At 40.2% G+C, this 18,195-nt stretch overlaps 1 protein-coding gene and 1 long non-coding RNA gene across 5 annotated transcripts in view; one reads left to right on the top strand and one right to left on the bottom strand.

The window, feature by feature from the left end:
- Positions 1 to 1,877: 1,877 nt before the first annotated feature.
- Mak (male germ cell associated kinase) overlaps positions 1,878 to 18,195 on the top strand; it is a 57,581-nt gene continuing 41,263 nt past the window's right edge. For 3 of the 4 annotated variants that reach the window (XM_046453515.2, XM_046453514.2, XM_046453513.2), the window contains exons 1-2: positions 1,933 to 2,084; positions 9,758 to 10,087. In XM_046453515.2, the coding sequence (XP_046309471.1) occupies positions 9,987 to 10,087 (101 nt within the window). In that variant the 5' untranslated portion in view covers positions 1,933 to 2,084; positions 9,758 to 9,986. The other variant, XM_058582395.1, reaches the window with a different exon arrangement.
- LOC124098628 (uncharacterized) lies at positions 13,604 to 17,871 on the bottom strand. The gene is made up of 2 exons (XR_006853642.2): positions 17,489 to 17,871; positions 13,604 to 16,358 (listed from the first exon to the last, which is right to left on the bottom strand). It is a non-coding gene; the product is annotated as an uncharacterized LOC124098628 (long non-coding RNA).

Below are 18,195 nucleotides of genomic sequence, written 5' to 3'. Positions count from 1 at the left end.
CTTCAGTGGGATGTTTTCTAAAGACACGTGAAACTTCTGCAAAGAAATATTGAACTTTACACAGTAGACATTGTAGATAATGGATTGCTGCAATGATTCCAATTAGGTCTCCTGATTAATTTTCTAGTTTTTTGTTTAACTCAGCTACTAGCCTAAGACTTGGTCCACTGGTTGCTATGCAGAAATGGGATTTGTCTTTAGACCACATTTGCCATTTATATACAAAGTATTGCTCCTGATTCGTATCATATATCTTGTAGAAGGGGTTGGGAGTATTTAGAGACTTTCTATTTTTCCCTATCACAACAATATGATAAAAATTATGCTTTATGTATGAGCTAGTTGTTATGGAGCCAGAGGGCTCTTTAGATTATCTAGTCTACCATCCATCTTCTTTTTGTTTTCCTCATTTCTTTCAGTCTTTTTAAAAAAATCTACTTTTCCTCATTCTGAAATGCCGTATGTCTCAGATATATCCTTTCACTTCTCTAACTTTTCTTTTTCATTCTTTCTCTCTCTCATCCCTACTTTTCTTTCACTACTTTTTAAAAGATGACATTTTCCAGAATCCTGGCCCTCTTTTCTTCTTGCCATTTATCTCATCCATATTTATGACTTTGTTTACAGCATCCCCATATACCTTTATTTCCACCTCTAACAGAACCTAAGTTACAAATTTATATTTTAAACTACCTTTTTTGTAACTTCCAATGGGTTTTCCTCAAATTCAACATTTTCAAAACTGGGCTTGTAATTTCTCATGCCCTCCATCCCCAACTTCTCCTCTTCCAATATAGCTTTGTCAATTTATATCTCAATATATCTCGCTTTTCATGAACCTCACTGAATACCACTCATCTGAGCCAGATGGTCCTGTCCATTTTAACTCTGACATATTCCTTGAATTGTGTCCCTCTTTGTCCTGTTTCCATCACCACTGGTAAGTTGGATCCTTGTCATTTCTTCCCAATCAGTAGCAATAGCCCCTTTTCTTTTTTCTGTGGGAAATTCTTTTTTCTCTGTGGGAAATTGGTTCCTTTCATTCGTGCACATTAAGGCTTAGGCTGACTAAATGGACATAGAGGTCTCTATGATTGAACCTGTTCTTTTATTTTGCCTGCCTACTTCACTCTATGATGTGAGAGAGTCAAGAGTGTGTCTGTCTGCTCTACCTTGACACTATTCTAGTGCCAAATCCAAGACTGATACTTCAAAAAAAAAATCACTAAATAAATACACCATGGTCTCAACTCCCATGCTTCTGATTCATGGGACCTTTCTGCCAGCCCATATGATTTTTTTTTTTTTGCAGCAATACAGTGTGCTCTCTTTGCACAACTCTAGTTACTATTTAATCATTTATTCAACATTCATCCATTTACCTTGTTATTGCTGCTAATCCTGTGATTGGTACTGAGTGGGTTCTCTAAATGAATAAATGAAAACAAACTCAGAATGCAAGCCAGGAGAAACTATATACTTGAGAAATTGACCAATATAAGGAACTGCAATACAAGAGCAGGTTTCTCCAGAAAGTATTCAAATAAAGCACAGTAGGAGGCAAACATACGCCCTTCCCTCTCCCTGCCCAGACTGGGAACCAGATTTAAAGAATCAAGACTTTTTAGAATGAATCTGAGCAATACCAAAACCAAACTCTAATAAAGAACTGGCTGAGAAGGCAAACTCTTTCAAACCCTTAAAACAGACAAGAACATAAGCTTAAAGGATGGTCCAGGTGGTCTGTGGGCCACGCCCCATTTTGGGGCGGGGCTTGCTCTGACAGGGCGGGGCTTACCCTGATGGGACACACCCTCTGTGGGCGGGGTGTAAGCGGCCGGCTGTGCGCGGGCTGCCGTGCCCCCGCGGTTTCCTAGGAGATGAAACACACAGGACGCCAGAGCTTCACAGGAGAGCGAAAGAGGTAAGCGGCCGGCGCGGGCGGGTAATCCCTAGCGGGCTGTGGGGCCACCATCCTCTATCCAACCCAGCCCAAGCTTGTCCTGCGCGGCCGCCCGGCATGCCCCGTCGGCGCCCAGTCCTATCGGGGCCAATCTCTGCCGAGGGACCGGACCTGGACGCCGGTAGGGGAAGGAGTGGCGGGAGGAGGGTCCCGGGAGGGCGGAGCGGCCGGGGAGGGTCCGCCGGCGCGGGTGGCAAGCAAGGCTTCCCAGGCCCCCGGGACCACTTTCCCGCCGTCTACGCTGCGGGGGACGGTGCGGAGTGGAGGATTACGGTGGGCTGTCCTCAGTGTAAGAGACCCCCGACCCGAACTTCTCCAGAACCCCATTTCCTTCTCTGCCCTGCAGCCTTGGGATGGAGGGGACACTACCTTTGGGAGTGAGGGGCGGGACTGCGCCTCGGGAAGGAAGCCAAAGTGATTTGTTCAGAGCGGTTACAAAATTTAAAAGGAGGGAGAAGAAAGAAACGGGGTCCAAATCCGGCCCTCGCCGGTGCATCCTAAATGACGTGCTGGTAAAAGCGGAATCCTGGCACCCGGAGACCCTGGGGGGCGTCCCGCCAAACCCTCCTCTGGGAGGGTCCTGGAGCAGGTGCGGGTGCCCGGGGAGCCCCCGCCCGCGGCTGTCTGGACGACGCCCTCGCTGCAAACCGCGTGACACCGGCCTCAGGAGCCTTTAAGGGCTCTGGTTTGCGGAGAAAGATCAGAGCAAAACTGTCCCAATACTGCAAATAAGACATTTTAATTTAGGGGCAGGCAAGAGTTGAGGGTCCGGGGGCGGTTTTAGTGGTTATAGTTACAACTCTACAAAGAGATTTATGTAGTTGTGTTTAATCTTTTAAAATGAGCATTTATTCTAATGATAACGGAATTCTCATAGAGGGAACTGGAAGTTATCAGACTAATTTTGACCAGAAAAAGATCCAACCCCTTGAGTCAAAATCGCGGTGGGGGAAGGAGAAGCTTCACCTGAAGGAGGCCACCTTCACTAAGGCCACAGACAGCTGGCTTTGGGCAGGATGCTTGATCTCTTGCTAGGTGTGGGTTTGTTTCTTTTAGTTTTTAAATAATTTGTAAATGTTCACACAGAACACTGTGCTTTTATTTTTTTTAGGACAGAGTCTTTGTTTCCCATTATAATAACCCATCATCGAATTTCTTAAACTTATAAGGTAGTTAATTTGACATCTTTTTTGCTCATTAACAAAGTTGGTCTTTTTAAAAATGCTAATTCCAGTTCTGTTTTACAACATTAATGCCAGTATTGAAATGATACCATGATAATATGTTTTCCATGACAAGTTGAACACTTCTAAACCTTGTCTATTTTGTGATTAGCAGACACAGGTGTTAACCTCCATTTGCCCTCTGTGCTGATCTTCTTTAATCTTATCTAATCCCTTATTTGCTGGACAAAGCTGTTGAGAATAAAGGCCAAGTTCACAGTAATTGTGCACTTAAACTGTAATTGTACACTTAGATAAAAATAAGAAAACTAGAATAAGGGGTAAATTATGAGGGTATTTACTAGTGAAAGTCTATTATTGAGACTCTTTAAATAAGTGTCTTTTTAAAAAAAATCACAAGCGTTTAACTTGTAGAAAAGTCTATAAATATTGTAGCTCTCTTGTAGAAAATTCTGAGTTGCTAACAATTCTGTTAACTTAATTGAGGATAATAGTTGTATTACATTTTCTTAGTTTTTTTTGCATATATATTTCAGATATTCAAGTACATAAGCAATCATGTTAGTACATCCTTATTTTGCAGAACTAGCTTTCCATTGCTCAACAAAGAAGAATAGATGTAACTTGTAGAGCAGTATTATGTGTGAAGTGGAGAACCACAGGCGTCTGTTTTGAGTTATATATACTAGTTACATATACTAGTTTTAACTAGTAATGTGCTTAGGACCTTGCAATACTGCACTGATAAAAGCAGTTGTATATGTGCTATCAGTGAGTAAATACATGGAAATATTTATTTTTTAAACTGCCTTTATATCCATGCCCCGCCCTTCCTGCTGGCTTTTTTTGAGATGGCGCTCTCAGTAAATTGCCCAGACTGACCTCTGCTTGTAATCCTCCCACCTTAGCCTTCTCAGTAGCTGGGATTACAGGCATGCAGCACAGTGCTTGGCTATGTCCATGCCTCTTAACACGAGGCCATTGTCCCTATATTTCAGAGGATTGAAAGGAAAGCTGAAGTAATCGGCTTCTTACCCCAAAGAGCTGTTTATTTGTTGATTATAATGGCTCAGCAGATGCCTTTCTAGAGTTTATGTTTGAGAGCACAGTATACGAATTTGTTTTTAAAGGTTAGGTAGGGTTTAAACTGGGCAGATTCTTCCAGACCTACAAATCAAAACATTTTAGAAAATCGATGTGACAGGGCTAGGGATGTGACTCAGTGGTAGTGTGCTTGCCTAGCATGCATAAAGCCCTGGTTTCAATCCCTAGCACTGCAAAAACAAACAAATAAATAAAAATCCATGTCATATCCATAATGTTCCCCACTCACCCCTCAAAAGAAAGAAGCTGGGAAACAGTTGGGTTCCATATTTATTCTTCCCTAATTCTTAAGTATTCTCTGACCTATAGCTCTCCTCAGTTGAAGTAACCTTCGTTACTTCAGATAAACCGTGTTTATCTGCAAGTCGGTTAGGTAGGCAGGATGAAGTTTCCCTAACAGCCCCTCCCAAAATGGTGGGGCTTCCAGGCCAATGCAGAAAGTCATCAGTGACTCAGTGTTCTGTTTACTGATGTACTGGTGCAGATTTAGGGTCACCCTCTCACCTCAAGGTAGTGGTGGTGATGGTGATTGATGCTCTCACTGGGTGAAAGAGAGAGGCAGTTAATTCCTTTTCTTCAGATTGTTGGGCACATGCTGATTGTTTCTGGTGGCCCTCTTACCTCTGCACTTGTTTCCACTTCCTAAATAACAACCCCCACCCTGCCTTGGTGTCCACCATAATCATCTTCTGGGAGTAGCTCCTCTTCCATTCCTTTTCAAGCAGCATGTCCTCTCCCAGAATTGCCTAGTTACTTTCCGCCTCTCAGGACCTTACTTGAGTAAGCATTATCATGAAAATCATTTGGTTAAAAAAAGAGGTGATGCCATCATTCGGCTTCAGTTCTGAATTATTTTTATGAGGGGAGTTCTACATGACTCCTTCTCCCTTAACCTTCCAAGTTCTAACATCTCACACTTTCCCTTTATTGTTTCTGGGATTTTTCAGTGTCTTTCCAGGTATCTGGAAGACCCAGGTACAGCCCCAGGTTTCAGGGTAGGGAGTCGTACCTCTTGCGCTTGCCCACCAGCCAGCAGTATGGTGGTGGTTCAGGGTGAGGAGCTGGGTTAGGAATTTTAATGTTAAGTTGTGGGGTTTTAGAGCATGGATGGTTTGGTTCCTTCCGCTGCATCAGTGATCATAACTGCATAAGAACCAGTTGTTTTAATTGGTGACTAGACTTTAAAAAAAAAAAAACGGCTTCAAATCTAATGCAAGAATTAAGCCAACTCCATCAATGATTCTCTGATTGATCATAGACAGGTCATTTATCCTTCCATGGTTTTATTTCACCATATTACTGACATGAGGAATATGATATATATTCTCTATATTGCTATCTAACCAGAAAGGACCAGTAAACCTACAAAGAGCACATTTCTACAAAAGGTACAGGTGTATGTCACCTTAGCAAGAGTGGTTAGCAATCTAATGTGCTGGTGATAATCTGCAAAATGCTGATTTAACAAACTCTCAAATGATAAGAAATAAGTTTTAATACAGGTTTTGTTAAATCATAGCACATAATACATTTACATCTCCCCCAAAAGTTTCACATAGGGTTCATGAGTCTTTACTGGATAGTGTATGTCAATACTGCTCTAACTGCTTCATAAATACAGGGAAAATTAAGAAAAACATGTGTTTTAGTTTGGAATAACGTACAAAGATTTTTACCTTTTTCCATATTAACAACTTAATATTTTGAATCAGTGTCTATGTATAAATAAAGGCCACTTATAAAAACTTTGCTTTTTCAAAGGCAAATAGCAAACTATTGCTGGCATTTGTTATGATATTTAGTTTAGGCTTAAGTTAAGAAAAATGAAGTAACCCTTACATAGGAATGGAATCTACTGTTGTGGTTTTGTTTTCATTGTTTTGTTTTGTTTTTCTAAGATCCTGGTTTCAGAGTTAGCATAGCTTAAATTATTTTCCATGTACCTTTGAAGAGATTATTCTCTATGTGAAGTAGGATACTTATTAAATTAATACAAACTCTCTGCCATTTAAAGGCCCCACAGAATTCTTCCATCAATTTCCTGTGAACAGGAAAAACAGTATTGTTTTACTTCTCTGTACATGTGTATCTTTCTCCAGAAAGCTTGAGTTCGAAATCTTTAGGTATTTTGACAACTACAACATATCCTTATTGCATCTAAATTCCCACATGTAATAGAGAAGCAATTTCTCTAATTTTATTTTGTTGAAATGAAAGTGCCATAGTGAGAGAAAAAATAATCTTTAAATGAAGTACCAAATTATAAAAGGCATTGTAAAATCAGTGATTCCTTTTAATGGTGCTTATATTTTGATATTAACCATGTGCAACTAAGCACAAAGTCTTAGAACAAGAGATTTCAGTAGAATAAAAGTATGTTATATGCATGTATGAAAATGCCACAATTAGTATGCACTAATAATCATAATTAAAATAAAATGGATAAAGAGCATAAATTTTAAAATTCAATGAGGAATACAAGTAATTTTTAACAAAGCAAAGAATTTTAAAAAAAGAATGAGAGATTTCTAAACACAAAACAAGAATGATAAATAGGAATGTATTGAAAAATATTTCCTTAAAATGAAGAACTAAAATCAAACAGTGGGAGAAAACTGATTAGTTATTGCAGTGAGGTAGATACTAGGTGTGTGCTTTGTTTAAGGAAGTAATAAAATTAGGACCTAGTAAAACCTGAAAGATACCTCTACCTTCTAATATGTACAGATCTATAATTTCTTATCTGTGATTTTGAAATCCACAAAACTCTGAAAATTAAAATGTTTAAAATAAAATTGTATAGGGGCTGGGGTTTTATAGCTCAGTGGTAGAACACTTGCCTAGCATGTGTGAGGCACTGGGTTCTAAGCACCACATAAGAATAAATAAATAAAATAAAGATATTATGTCCATCTACAACTAAAAAATAATAAAATAAAATTGAGTAAATTCATTCATAAGAAAGCAAGACTAAATGGCATGAGGCCATTTATAGTCTTTACCTATTTTATTTAGTATTCTTTTCATGTAGTTTTTTCAGGTATATTAAGATATGGCTTGAAAATATATCACAACACTGGTATATGTACTATATTACTTTTATGAAATATGGAAACTTCTGGATTCCAAAACACACCTCCCCTAGGAGTTTCACATAGGGTTCATGAGTCTTTACTGGATAGTGTATGTCAATACTGTGCTAACTGCTTCATAAATACAGGTTGAGCATTGCTAATCTAAAAACCCCAAATCCAGAATGCTCCAAAACCTGAAGCACATTTTGAGTATTAACAACGCAAGTCGAAAATTCCACACTTGACGACACGTTACTAGTCATAGTCAAGATACAAGCACCCTGAAATGGCATATAATTACCTTCTGGCTCTGCATAGGGAACATAAGTGAATTTTTTGTTTAGACTTGGGTCCCATTCCCAAGATATTTCATTATGAAGATGTAAATATTCCCAAATCCCCAAAACATTCAAAATTCCAAACTCTTCCAGCCCAAAATCTTTCATGATTCTTTCCTGCTCAGTCGGATAATGACATTCCTGATGGTAGGATACAAACTGGAAAATAAACCAGGAAGTGGAAGCTTTACATTTGGTAAAGTGCTGTCCAAAGGACTGTTCCAAATTCACTCTCCGGATCCATCTTCAAGGAAGCTTGCACTTGCAGGATACCTGGTTTGAATCTAGACCCTGTCCCTTGTTCTTTTAATAATAAATTTCTTATTTTTGAAATTCAAAAAGATGTATAAAGAAGTTCTTTCCAAATTTATTTACTCTCAAAAATATTTTAAAAGTAAATTTCTGTCATTCAAATTATAATGAAAAATCAAATACAATTTCCTTGCACTTAAGATTGGTACTGTTTTATGTTCTACTTTTGTAATTGGTCATGCACTATCAGACTTTATAGCCACCAAACAATTGATCAATGTACACACAAAATTTCCTAACTTGGAGACAAATAAATCATGCAATTATATAACTAACCCCCTCCCCCACAAAACTTTATAGCCAGATGACAATGAAATGTAAAAACTGATCATAGATTCTATCCTGAACTAGAGGGGGACAGTGCTATAAAGAGTATGATTGAATCAACTGAGAAAACTGGAGTAGGATTGATTTATGTAAGTGTTGTGTTCATCTTTAGTAGGGGTACAGGGTCATGATGCATGCAAGTTAAACTTAAATGGTTCAGGAAAAAAAAGGTTGCAAGGTGCTCAAATAATAAGGGAAATGGGACAAAACGTTCATAATGGGTAAATCTAGACTCTTTGTATTGTTCTTTCTTTCACCTTATCTGTAAACTTGAACTTATTTCCAAATAAAAGGGTTTTTAAAGTTAAATTAAAGGTCTGGAAAATAGGAGAAAATTATATAAAAAAATAAGAAGTGATATAGCCTATAGCTCTGCTGACTTCATTGTTGATCACAGTTCACAAGCAATAAAATAAGCAAATCATTTTTACCTGGCTCTTGCCATCTAAGGGCCACTCACGTGTGTCACTGGAGCAAAGTGTCATTGTAATAATGAAATAATGGTTTAAAAAAAAAAAAGAAAGCTGATTTACTAAGCTTTTGTTCTACTCTGAGTTTGAGGGGGTGGCTCAAAGTGTTTAGAAAATACATATTTATAGTTTCACGGGGTCTTTTAGTGTTGAAATGACCTTGTTGCATAGTTACGTAAATTCAAGTCCAGTAGATTGAAAGTTTTGCCCGTGATGCAGGGATTTGAAAGCTGGCTGAGATTCAAACCTCAGTTTTCTATTTCTCATTTCTTGATATGAATCAAGTGTGATACGAATTCCTAATTAGCACATAATTTTTTCTTGGTTTAATGTAAAAGTGGCATTTTACCTTAATGAAATATGAAGTTCTTTAATAATGTTCTTTTCTTCATGTAAAACAAGTTTGCTTTGTGGGGGAGAGGGTTAGTTATATTTTACCTTACCTAATTGGGGTAGCTGATCATCTGGGAATATTTTTACAAAGGGTATAATTTTAAATTTATTATGCTAAATTTAAAATGATGCAAAAATTAATTCAAAAATAGATATTTTTTTTCTTTTTTCTTTCTTTTTCTTTTCTTTTTTTTTTTTTTTTTTTTTTTTTTTTGTGGTGCTGAGGATCGAACCCCCAGGGTCTCGTGCATGTGAGGCAAGCACTCTACCAACTGTGCTCTATCCCCAGCCCTTGATACTGTTTATATGTCACATTTTTCAGGATCTTATTTGGAGAATAAGATAGGTTATATCCAATAAAAAGGAATCAAATAAATCATTAACCAATATTGCACAATCATAAGATAAATAGCACAGTGAATGAAGCATTCAACGAATGGATGTTGCCAGTGATCTTCCTTCCACATAACACAAATGACTTGCTGACGAATGGTACTGTCATTATTGATGATTTCTCTCTGTGCTCCAGGTTGCAGTACATGTTTTGCAGAGACACTTGAGTTAAAACGCATTTTCCTCTTGTTTTTTATAGGGTGTTCATAAGAATGGAAGCAGTGTTTCTTTGCCAGATTCCTTATTGCTGCGTCTCATGAACCTACATAATCCTGAGGCAGAGCCTAAATCTAAGGATGACAAACCTGTCACCACTGTAACAACAACAGAGTGAGGGCAAAAGCGAGTAAAGATAAAGAAGTGTTTAAATTGATATTCAACAAGGAAGTCATTTCAGTCCACAACGTCTGCTGCATAATTTTTCCAAGATGAACCGATACACGACCATGAGACAGCTGGGGGACGGCACCTACGGGAGTGTGCTGATGGGCAAGAGTAACGAGTCTGGGGAGCTGGTGGCCATCAAGAGGTATGTGCCATTCTTACGTGTGCAGCTCTGGTCTTGCTCTCCTTTGCTTGCTTGAGATTGCCAACAAGCACCAAGAGCGGTCTAGTTCAGATCCCATGCTTGTTTGACTAGTGAGCGATGCTATTCTGGACAAAGGGAATATTTTGTGGAGTCTATTATACATTTCTTTAATTTTCTGATTTTTCCAGATATACTGATAAATGAAAAGCATGAAGTGCTCTGCTCTTTATGAATAATACATTTAGACTCAACCTAAAAGTAATGAATGGTGTTTATTTCATCAGTTGATGACAGATGGTATTGCTCAGTGGTAGAGCACTTACCTCGCATGTGCCGTGACTGTCCTGGGTTCAATCCCAGCACCATAATAAAAAAAATTAAGTTGAATACAGAGTAGAACTTAGTATTATTTTTAAAACAATAGGCTTCAACGTAAGGTGGTATTTCAGTGTGAAATTGACTTCAGAATGGCATAGGATATTTTCCTGAGCATGCCAGTTAAATAGCATTAAATATTGTTAATTATTTTTTTTAATCTGTTGTATTTATCTGTTAGTGCATAATATAATACCATAAAACTTAGCGATTTAAAATAAGAACAAATATTTATTAATTTACACAGTTTCTGTGGGTTAAGATTCTAGAGGTGACTTGACTGGGTAGTTATGGCTTGGGGCTTCTCAGGAATTGGCACGGGGATATTGACCAAGCTTGCAGTCTTCTGAAGGCTTGACTGGAGCTGGATGATCAACTCTCAGTGAGGCTCACTATATTAGTCTGCTAGGGCTCCGTGCCAGTCTGAGTGGCTTGAAAAACAGAATTTTATTGTTTTTTAGTACTAGGGATCCAATGCAGGGCTTCTACCACTGAGCTATACTCTCAGCTCTATTTTAAATTTTATTTGGAGCCAGGGTCTTATTGAGTTGCCCAGGCTGGCCTCAAACTTTCAGTCCTCTTGCCTCAGCCTCCCAGTTAGGTGGGATTATAGGTGGGAATCACCATGCCCAGCCAAATAAGACAAATTTGTTTCCATTTATTTCTTCGTAGTTGTAGAGGCTGGAAGTCTGAGATCAAGGTGCTGGCAGGGTTGGATTCTTCTGAGGTCTTTCTCCTTGACTTGCAGATGGCTATCTTTCTGTGTCTTCGGAGGTTTTTCCCTCTGTGTGTGTCTAAGTCATAACCTCCTCTTTTTATAAGGACACCAGTCAGATCAGATTAATGGCCCTTCCTAAGAATCTCATTTAAATACCTCTTTAAAGACCCTAGCTCCAAATACAGACACAGTCTGAGGGGCTAGGGGGTGAAGACTTCAACATGTGAATTTTGGGGGAGGTGGGGACACAATTCCTTCCATACCATAAAGGACTACTGTAACAAAATCACAGACTGGATGGCCTTAAACAACACATTAATTTTCTTACCATTCTGGAGCCTGAAAGTCTAAAGTCAGAGTGTTGCTGGAGTGGTCCCTTCTGAAGGCCGGGAGGGAAGGATCTGTCCCAGGCCTCTCTCCCGGCTCTCGGAGGCCGTCTTGTTTCTGTGTTCCTTGGCAGCATCATCTCCCTATCCCTATCTCTGCGTCCAAGTTTCCCCTTTGTATAAGGGCACTGGTTATACTGGATTAGGAACCAACCTAATGACTTCATTTTAACTTTATTTCCTCTATAAAGACTGTAACTATATTCAAATATTGTTACACTGAGGTTCTGGGGATTCAGTCTTCAACCTAGGAATGTTTGAAGGACACGACTTGACCCATGACACTCACGGGGTTGGTGAGTTTGTACTGGTTGATGAGGCCTCCATTCCTCTTCACGTGGGCCTCTTACGACATGGCAGTGGGCTTCCACCAGGATGAGACTGATTACCATGTCCCCAGAAGTAGGACGATCTAAAATTTAAATTCTTAACAAATATTTTAAAATATCATTATCCTATAGTGGGGTAGGGAGGGGGAGCTGGGAGGAATAGACCAACTCTAGATAGGGCAGAGGGGTGGGAGGGGAAGGGAGGAGGCAGGGGGTAGAAATGAGGGTGGAATATGATGGACATCATTATCCAAAGTACATGTATGAAGACACACACACAAAGAATTCTGATGCATTCCTCTGTCATATATAAATAAAAAATAATTAAAAAAATATCATTGTACAAAACATTACATGAATAAGGAAACTATATTTTCAGATTGTTCTTATTAATAAATAAGTAGGCCTTGTACAATAATATAAAAGAAAGATGTATCAGTGCGACTTAATAAAATTCAGCACCTATTCATGATTTAAAGAAAAATTCTCAGAAAATAGGAATAAAAAGAAACTTTCCTAGTCTGAGAAAAGCTGTATGATTCAGCAGAAGTAGGGCCAGGAAAGCTGGCCTTGAGCCCAGGTGAGCCATGTCCCTGTGCTGGTCAGTCTTGCCCTGGAGCTCCTGACTAGAGTATTTGGGCAGAAACCAAAGAAATGGACATGTTAGAGAAATGAGATGAAATTCTCCTCATTTGTAGATTAAAATGATTATGTGAAAACCCACAAAGAAGTACTTTTTAATACACAGTAGATTTTTTAGAAAAATATTTTTAAAGGCCTGGAAGATACACACAAATTCCTGACAACTGTGACTTCTGGTGAAGAACGCCGGAGAAAGGAAAGGGGTTGGGTCTTGTGGTATCATGGAAGGTCACCACATTCGGATCTCTGTGACAAAATGCTCATTATTTTGTTCGTGTGGTAAAAACGTGTGTTTGTGGTCTCACTTGCATGGACCTAGGTAAAGTGTTGGGAGCAATGAGGGGACCAATACTCTAAGAAGTCAAATAGATTGAGGGATAAGAAGAGCCCTGAGGTGTAATTTAGGAATGCTTTGGTGATTGAAATATTAAAAGCCTCAGCCAAAAGTAACTTAAATAGGGGTTTATTTTTCACACATAATAAAAAGTCTTGGCACAGGTCAGCCATTGAGTTATATATTTTAAGTGAATGACTTCTATAATATGTGAATTAGATCTCAACCTGCTTTTATTTTCTTTTTTAAGTCTTGAGTAGGCAGCTCAGGCTAGTACCCTGTCTCAATGATATCATCACAGACGTAGGCTCTTCTGTCTTCCAAAAATAGCTGCAGCTGCTCCAGGCTTTAAGTATGAGTTCCAAGGAAGAAGAAACGGGAAGGGCTGAGGCCAGTTAGTTATTTTACTCTTTTAAAATTTGAGAAGCAAAATCTTTCCCCTGGTCCTATCCAGAGGAGATCTGGTTACTTCCCATTGGCCAGACTGTGTCACATGACACATCTAGCTATAAGGGAGGCTGGGAAACTGAGTACCTGGCTGGACATTTTGTATCCCTGTAGCAAAGCTGAGCTCTGTCCATAAAGAGGATGAGAAGAAGGGTTCTTGGATAGTTAGCTCAGGGTGTCTGCCACATTAAGTATCCCCTGTCCATCAGCGTTCTGAAGCAAGGATAGAGCAGAAATGAATGAGTCTTGTGGAAGACTTGAGAAAATTTAAAAATTCACACGGCACACAATTGCTAAACTCTTATTTTACTTGGTGCTCAGGATAAAATAAAGACAAGGGAGACACATTACTGTGCATATTGAAGAAGCCAACAACATAAAGTATGTTAAATCCTATGATGGTGGGCTGTTGGGTCCTAGGGAACACAGAGAAGTGATGCTAGAAAAGTATTATAAAAGGTTTCCCATAGAAAGTGAGACCTCAAGTCTACCACGCGGCCTGCGCAATGGTTTCATTAATGAGGTTCTAGGCATAAAGTTAGTTAGAAGAGATCGAAATAAAACACACAGACTCAGTTACCTTATTTCTATTGCCAGGTCCGAGACGGCTCCCCTCTCTGGCTCCAACCTCTAACCGCCCAGCAGGGCAGCAAGGATTACTCAGGGCTAGCAGGAGAGAGAGAGAGTGAACCCGCCAGGGAGTAGCCTTTTATTGGGGAACAAGAAATTCAGGGGATAATTCCATCCAATGAAGGTTGAGGGGGGACTGCACTCCAAGGTCAGGGTCAGTGATTGGGCCCCCGGGGTCAGTGGTCAGTCACACCCCCACACGGACGGGTTCTCTCATCAGGAAAGGGCCGGGAAAATTCCGACACAGCCAGAAGCCTCAGACCCTTAACGGGAGTCGCCCAGTCACGTGTCAGGATGGCTTCCCACACTCAAGAATGAGAAAACAATTACAAAAAAACAGGAGGGGGATGGGTTGGTGATTTAGCTTAGTGGTAGAGCACTCACCCAGCATGCACGAGGCCCTGGATTTAATCTCCAGCATGCGTGTATGTAAAAAAAAAAAGGTGGGGTGGGGGAGAATGATCCAGTCAGTAAGAATAGTGTGTATGAAATCTTGGAGGGAAAAGATTATTAAAATGAATAGAGGTAACCAGATTTACAAACCAAATTTTATATTTGCATTTAAAAGCTCAAAGCTCTAGCTTGGTTATTTGGAATTATCAGTTGAGCATTCCTAATCCACATATCTGAAATTCAAACAATCCCATATATGAAATTTTTTGAGCACCAATAGGATATGATGGTGGAAAATTCCATAGTCACTTCATGCGTGGAGTTACATGAGATCACAGCTAAAATGCAGGCACACTAAAAAGGTTTTATGAGATTGCCTTCCGTCTATATATATGAAGTATATATGAAACATAAATGAATTTCATATTTAGACTTAGGTCTCATCCTCAAGATATCTCATCATACATAGACAAATATTCCAAAATCCAAAATCTGAAATACTTCTTGTCTCAAACATTTCGGATAAGGTATACTTAACCTGAATTAGTCTGCAATAGCAATTGAAACTCTATAGAGGGAGATGCAAAGAAGTCCTCACACAGATGACTGACAAACCCCAGCATATAAAGGGTGGGCTCTGGAAGAGAGTTTTACAAAGAACACTGAGAGAATAGGGGGGAGCCAGAGAGTGTAGAAAATAACCCCAGGGGAAAGATGTTTTAAAAGGAGACGTATTCAACTGGAAGATAAGTAATAGCTAGTGACTGAAATGCATCTGTATTGTTTAGGAATGCATCTTGCTGCAAGTAACAAACACATAAGTTAAAAAATGATGACTTAGATAAATGATTTGTTTTTCTGACATATCTGAAGTATTGATTCCAGAACTCTTTTATTGATACAACAAGGTACCCAAAGAATATAGATCTTTTCTATCTTCTTCATACTGAGCAGTTAACACTTTTTTGTTGTTGTTCAAATATGTCACCTAATGACCACATTATGGCTACTTTACCTCTAGGCATTAATCTATGTTCAAGATGGGAAGAAGGAAGAATAATACCAGCAAACTCTTCTCCTATCCTTTAAGAAAGGATTATTTCTTTCTTAGAGCCCTAAGGACTTCCGTCTCATGTTATTGGCTAGAATTGGGTCTTGGTCTCCCTACTTCAAGGACATGCAAGGAGACAGTTTTTACTCTTCCAGCCTCTATAGTGGAAGGCAAAAGTAAAGTGCTAGAAATGGCCTTTTGGTATCCACACCATATTATCTGCTGTGTTGTTCCTTGGATTGGGGGACTATGACATAGCTGGTGGCCACAGTAAATGTCAGTCCAATGAAACTGTAGAAGAGATCAGCTAGACTGCAGTAGAGCAAAGAATAGAAGGAAGGATGGTGACAGCGGTACTGGGCTTTGGATAGTTGGGAAGAATGTGTAACCAGGTAACTGAAGTCACAGAAGAATTGCCGGATACCAGTGAGAGTCCCCCTGAGATTCTGTGGACAGACTTGGAAGCGGAGCCTCTTCGAGCACTGAGGTGACTTTTCCCCATCTCCACCAGCTGTAGGGAAGGCAGAGACCAGAGGACGCCCAGCAAGAGTGGCAGGAAGCTGGGAGAGGGGGGTGTCTTGAGAGGCCAGCAGAGCCAAGCAGGCAACTGCAGGAGTAGCAAAGCTTGAAAAGGGGGAGTGTGAACGCATTCTGGGGTAATGATGGTGGAAGGGCCGGGGTTACAGCCAGAGTCTGACATTTTTAAAGGTGAGGTCTTGGAGAGCAGCCACTCAAGAGCTGTCCCTTGTGATGATCAAATGTGTCTGAGTGACTGTGACAGGACAGAAGAGAACATTTTGGAGTGGGGGACTGTGAAGCCAGGCCGCCGGCAGGACTGTCCGCGTGGGTGCTCCTCAGTCTGCAGAAGGGAGATTCAGGGTGGAGCTCACCTTAAGTTGCTTCAAGAGCCACTCGAGAAGACTTTGCATTTTCTCATAAATTCCTATGCAAAGGAATGAACTTCACCTGAAAATGGTAGATGACAGACCCCTTGATTTCTGTTCTCTGTGCATCCCTATTTTTTACCCAAACCACTCACATCCCATAATATCCGATCAGGACCATCATCTTATGCTTGATGGCATAAAAATTTCAGCAGTCTCAATTTAGGCCATAAAAATTCTAGGTCTAACACATTTTGAATCTATCCATTCCTCCCCCCCAAATAAAATAAATTCTGTGCTGAATACATTCTGAATGTGCAGATGGAGAAGAGCTGCTGGTCCTTGGTCTTCAAAGTAGACAGTAAGCATGTCCCCTTGAGATGAAGTTGCTTATATGGAAGGAGGTATTTTTCATTCTAAAAACCTTTTACAGAGGAACAAGGAGTTGGTGTGGGGGTGGGTGCTGTTAGAATGGGACACACTCAGTTATCCACGAGGCTGAAAAGCAGAGTGGAGGACAAGGGCTAGCACAGCAGAGGTGGCCAGGAGAAGCGGGGGTGTGTGTGGTGATGGAGATGTCCAACGGGGTGGGACAATCTGAGAATATGAGTGCGGGAAAGAAATTGGTGTTCTATGCTGCATGACGTTTTCAATGATGGACCGTATATATGACAGCACGCTGCATGGACCTCATTCACACGGTCTGCACCAAAGAGCATCGTGTACAGGAGGCCCCACCATCTAGGTTGTGTCAGAGCACTCTAAGACATTCACACAAGTACAAAGTGACGGAAGGACACACTTATCAGAAGTTATCCCTTAAGCACACACAACTGTACTTAATTTCATAAGAAAAGCTTTTCATCAGTCTAGAGATGCAGTCAGAACTGACCGGAATGTGTTGAGGGTGAGTGAATTTAAAGAATAAAATAAAAGGTTCTTTTTTGAAGAGGCCCTTTGGGGGATTTTAATTTATGGCACCACTTATCTGCTGCCATTAAAAAAAAACTATAACAGCGGAGCACAATGGCTCCACTGCTCAGGAGGCTGAAACAAGAGCATCTCCTGAGCACCAGAGTTCAAGGCCAGTCTGGGCAACACAGAGAGACCCTGTCTCTAAACAATAACAACAAGGGGGAAACCAAGACACTTCAAATTTCGAAAGCTGTGACATTACAGTGCATGCAAGGCAGGGGAGGAAGATTCCTTCACCTCATTGAGATCAATGTTCATGAAGCTTCCACCCTGAAGGACTTGGGAGGCAACTCCATTTCTGAGGTGTTCCTGGGTGTGAGAACTTATGTCCTCAGTGAGCCACCTGTGGGTACAGAAATGCATCCAGTCATTTAGCAAATATTTATTGAGCACCTGTCATGCGCCACAACCAGATGTAGGCATCTAAGAGTGTTCCCAAGGAACTTATACTTGGGAAAAGAGAAGTACATTATTGAAGGTGTTCACAGATGGTGAGCGCCGTGCAGGAGCAGCAGAGCAGGAAGGGTGACCTAGGAGAGCAGCATGATCATTTTCCTACCAGGAGTTATTGGGAGTAGCCATGAAAATTAGCTCAAGGCATTAGAGAAATAACAACTGGTCTGGATTGGACTCCCACTCCTTTAACAGCCAGCTCTTCCTAGCTGTTTCTGTCTGCCTGAATCTTATTTTTCGTCTTCGTATCAAGTACCTTCTATCTTCGAGGTCTCAGCTGACATACTCTCTTATCAAGATGGCCTGACCATTGATCTAAAAGATCTCCTTGCTGTTCTCGCTCAGGGTCCCTATAACTCATTTCTGCTTGTGCTTTGTGTTCACTTGTCTGAAGTCTAGATCCTCTAACAGATAGGAAATACCACAGCAATCATCTCTGACTGGCTCATTCTTCTGGTACATAGTAGAAGGCAGACAAATGGAAAAATGAG

Source organism: Marmota monax, unplaced genomic scaffold, assembly GCF_021218885.2.
Source record: "Marmota monax isolate L192 unplaced genomic scaffold, Marmota_monax_Labrador192_F-V1.1 WCK01_AAM20220418_F8-fsc00029, whole genome shotgun sequence".
NCBI classification, from domain to species: Eukaryota; Metazoa; Chordata; class Mammalia; order Rodentia; family Sciuridae; genus Marmota; species Marmota monax.
This window is presented reverse-complemented; position numbering and strand designations above follow the sequence as displayed.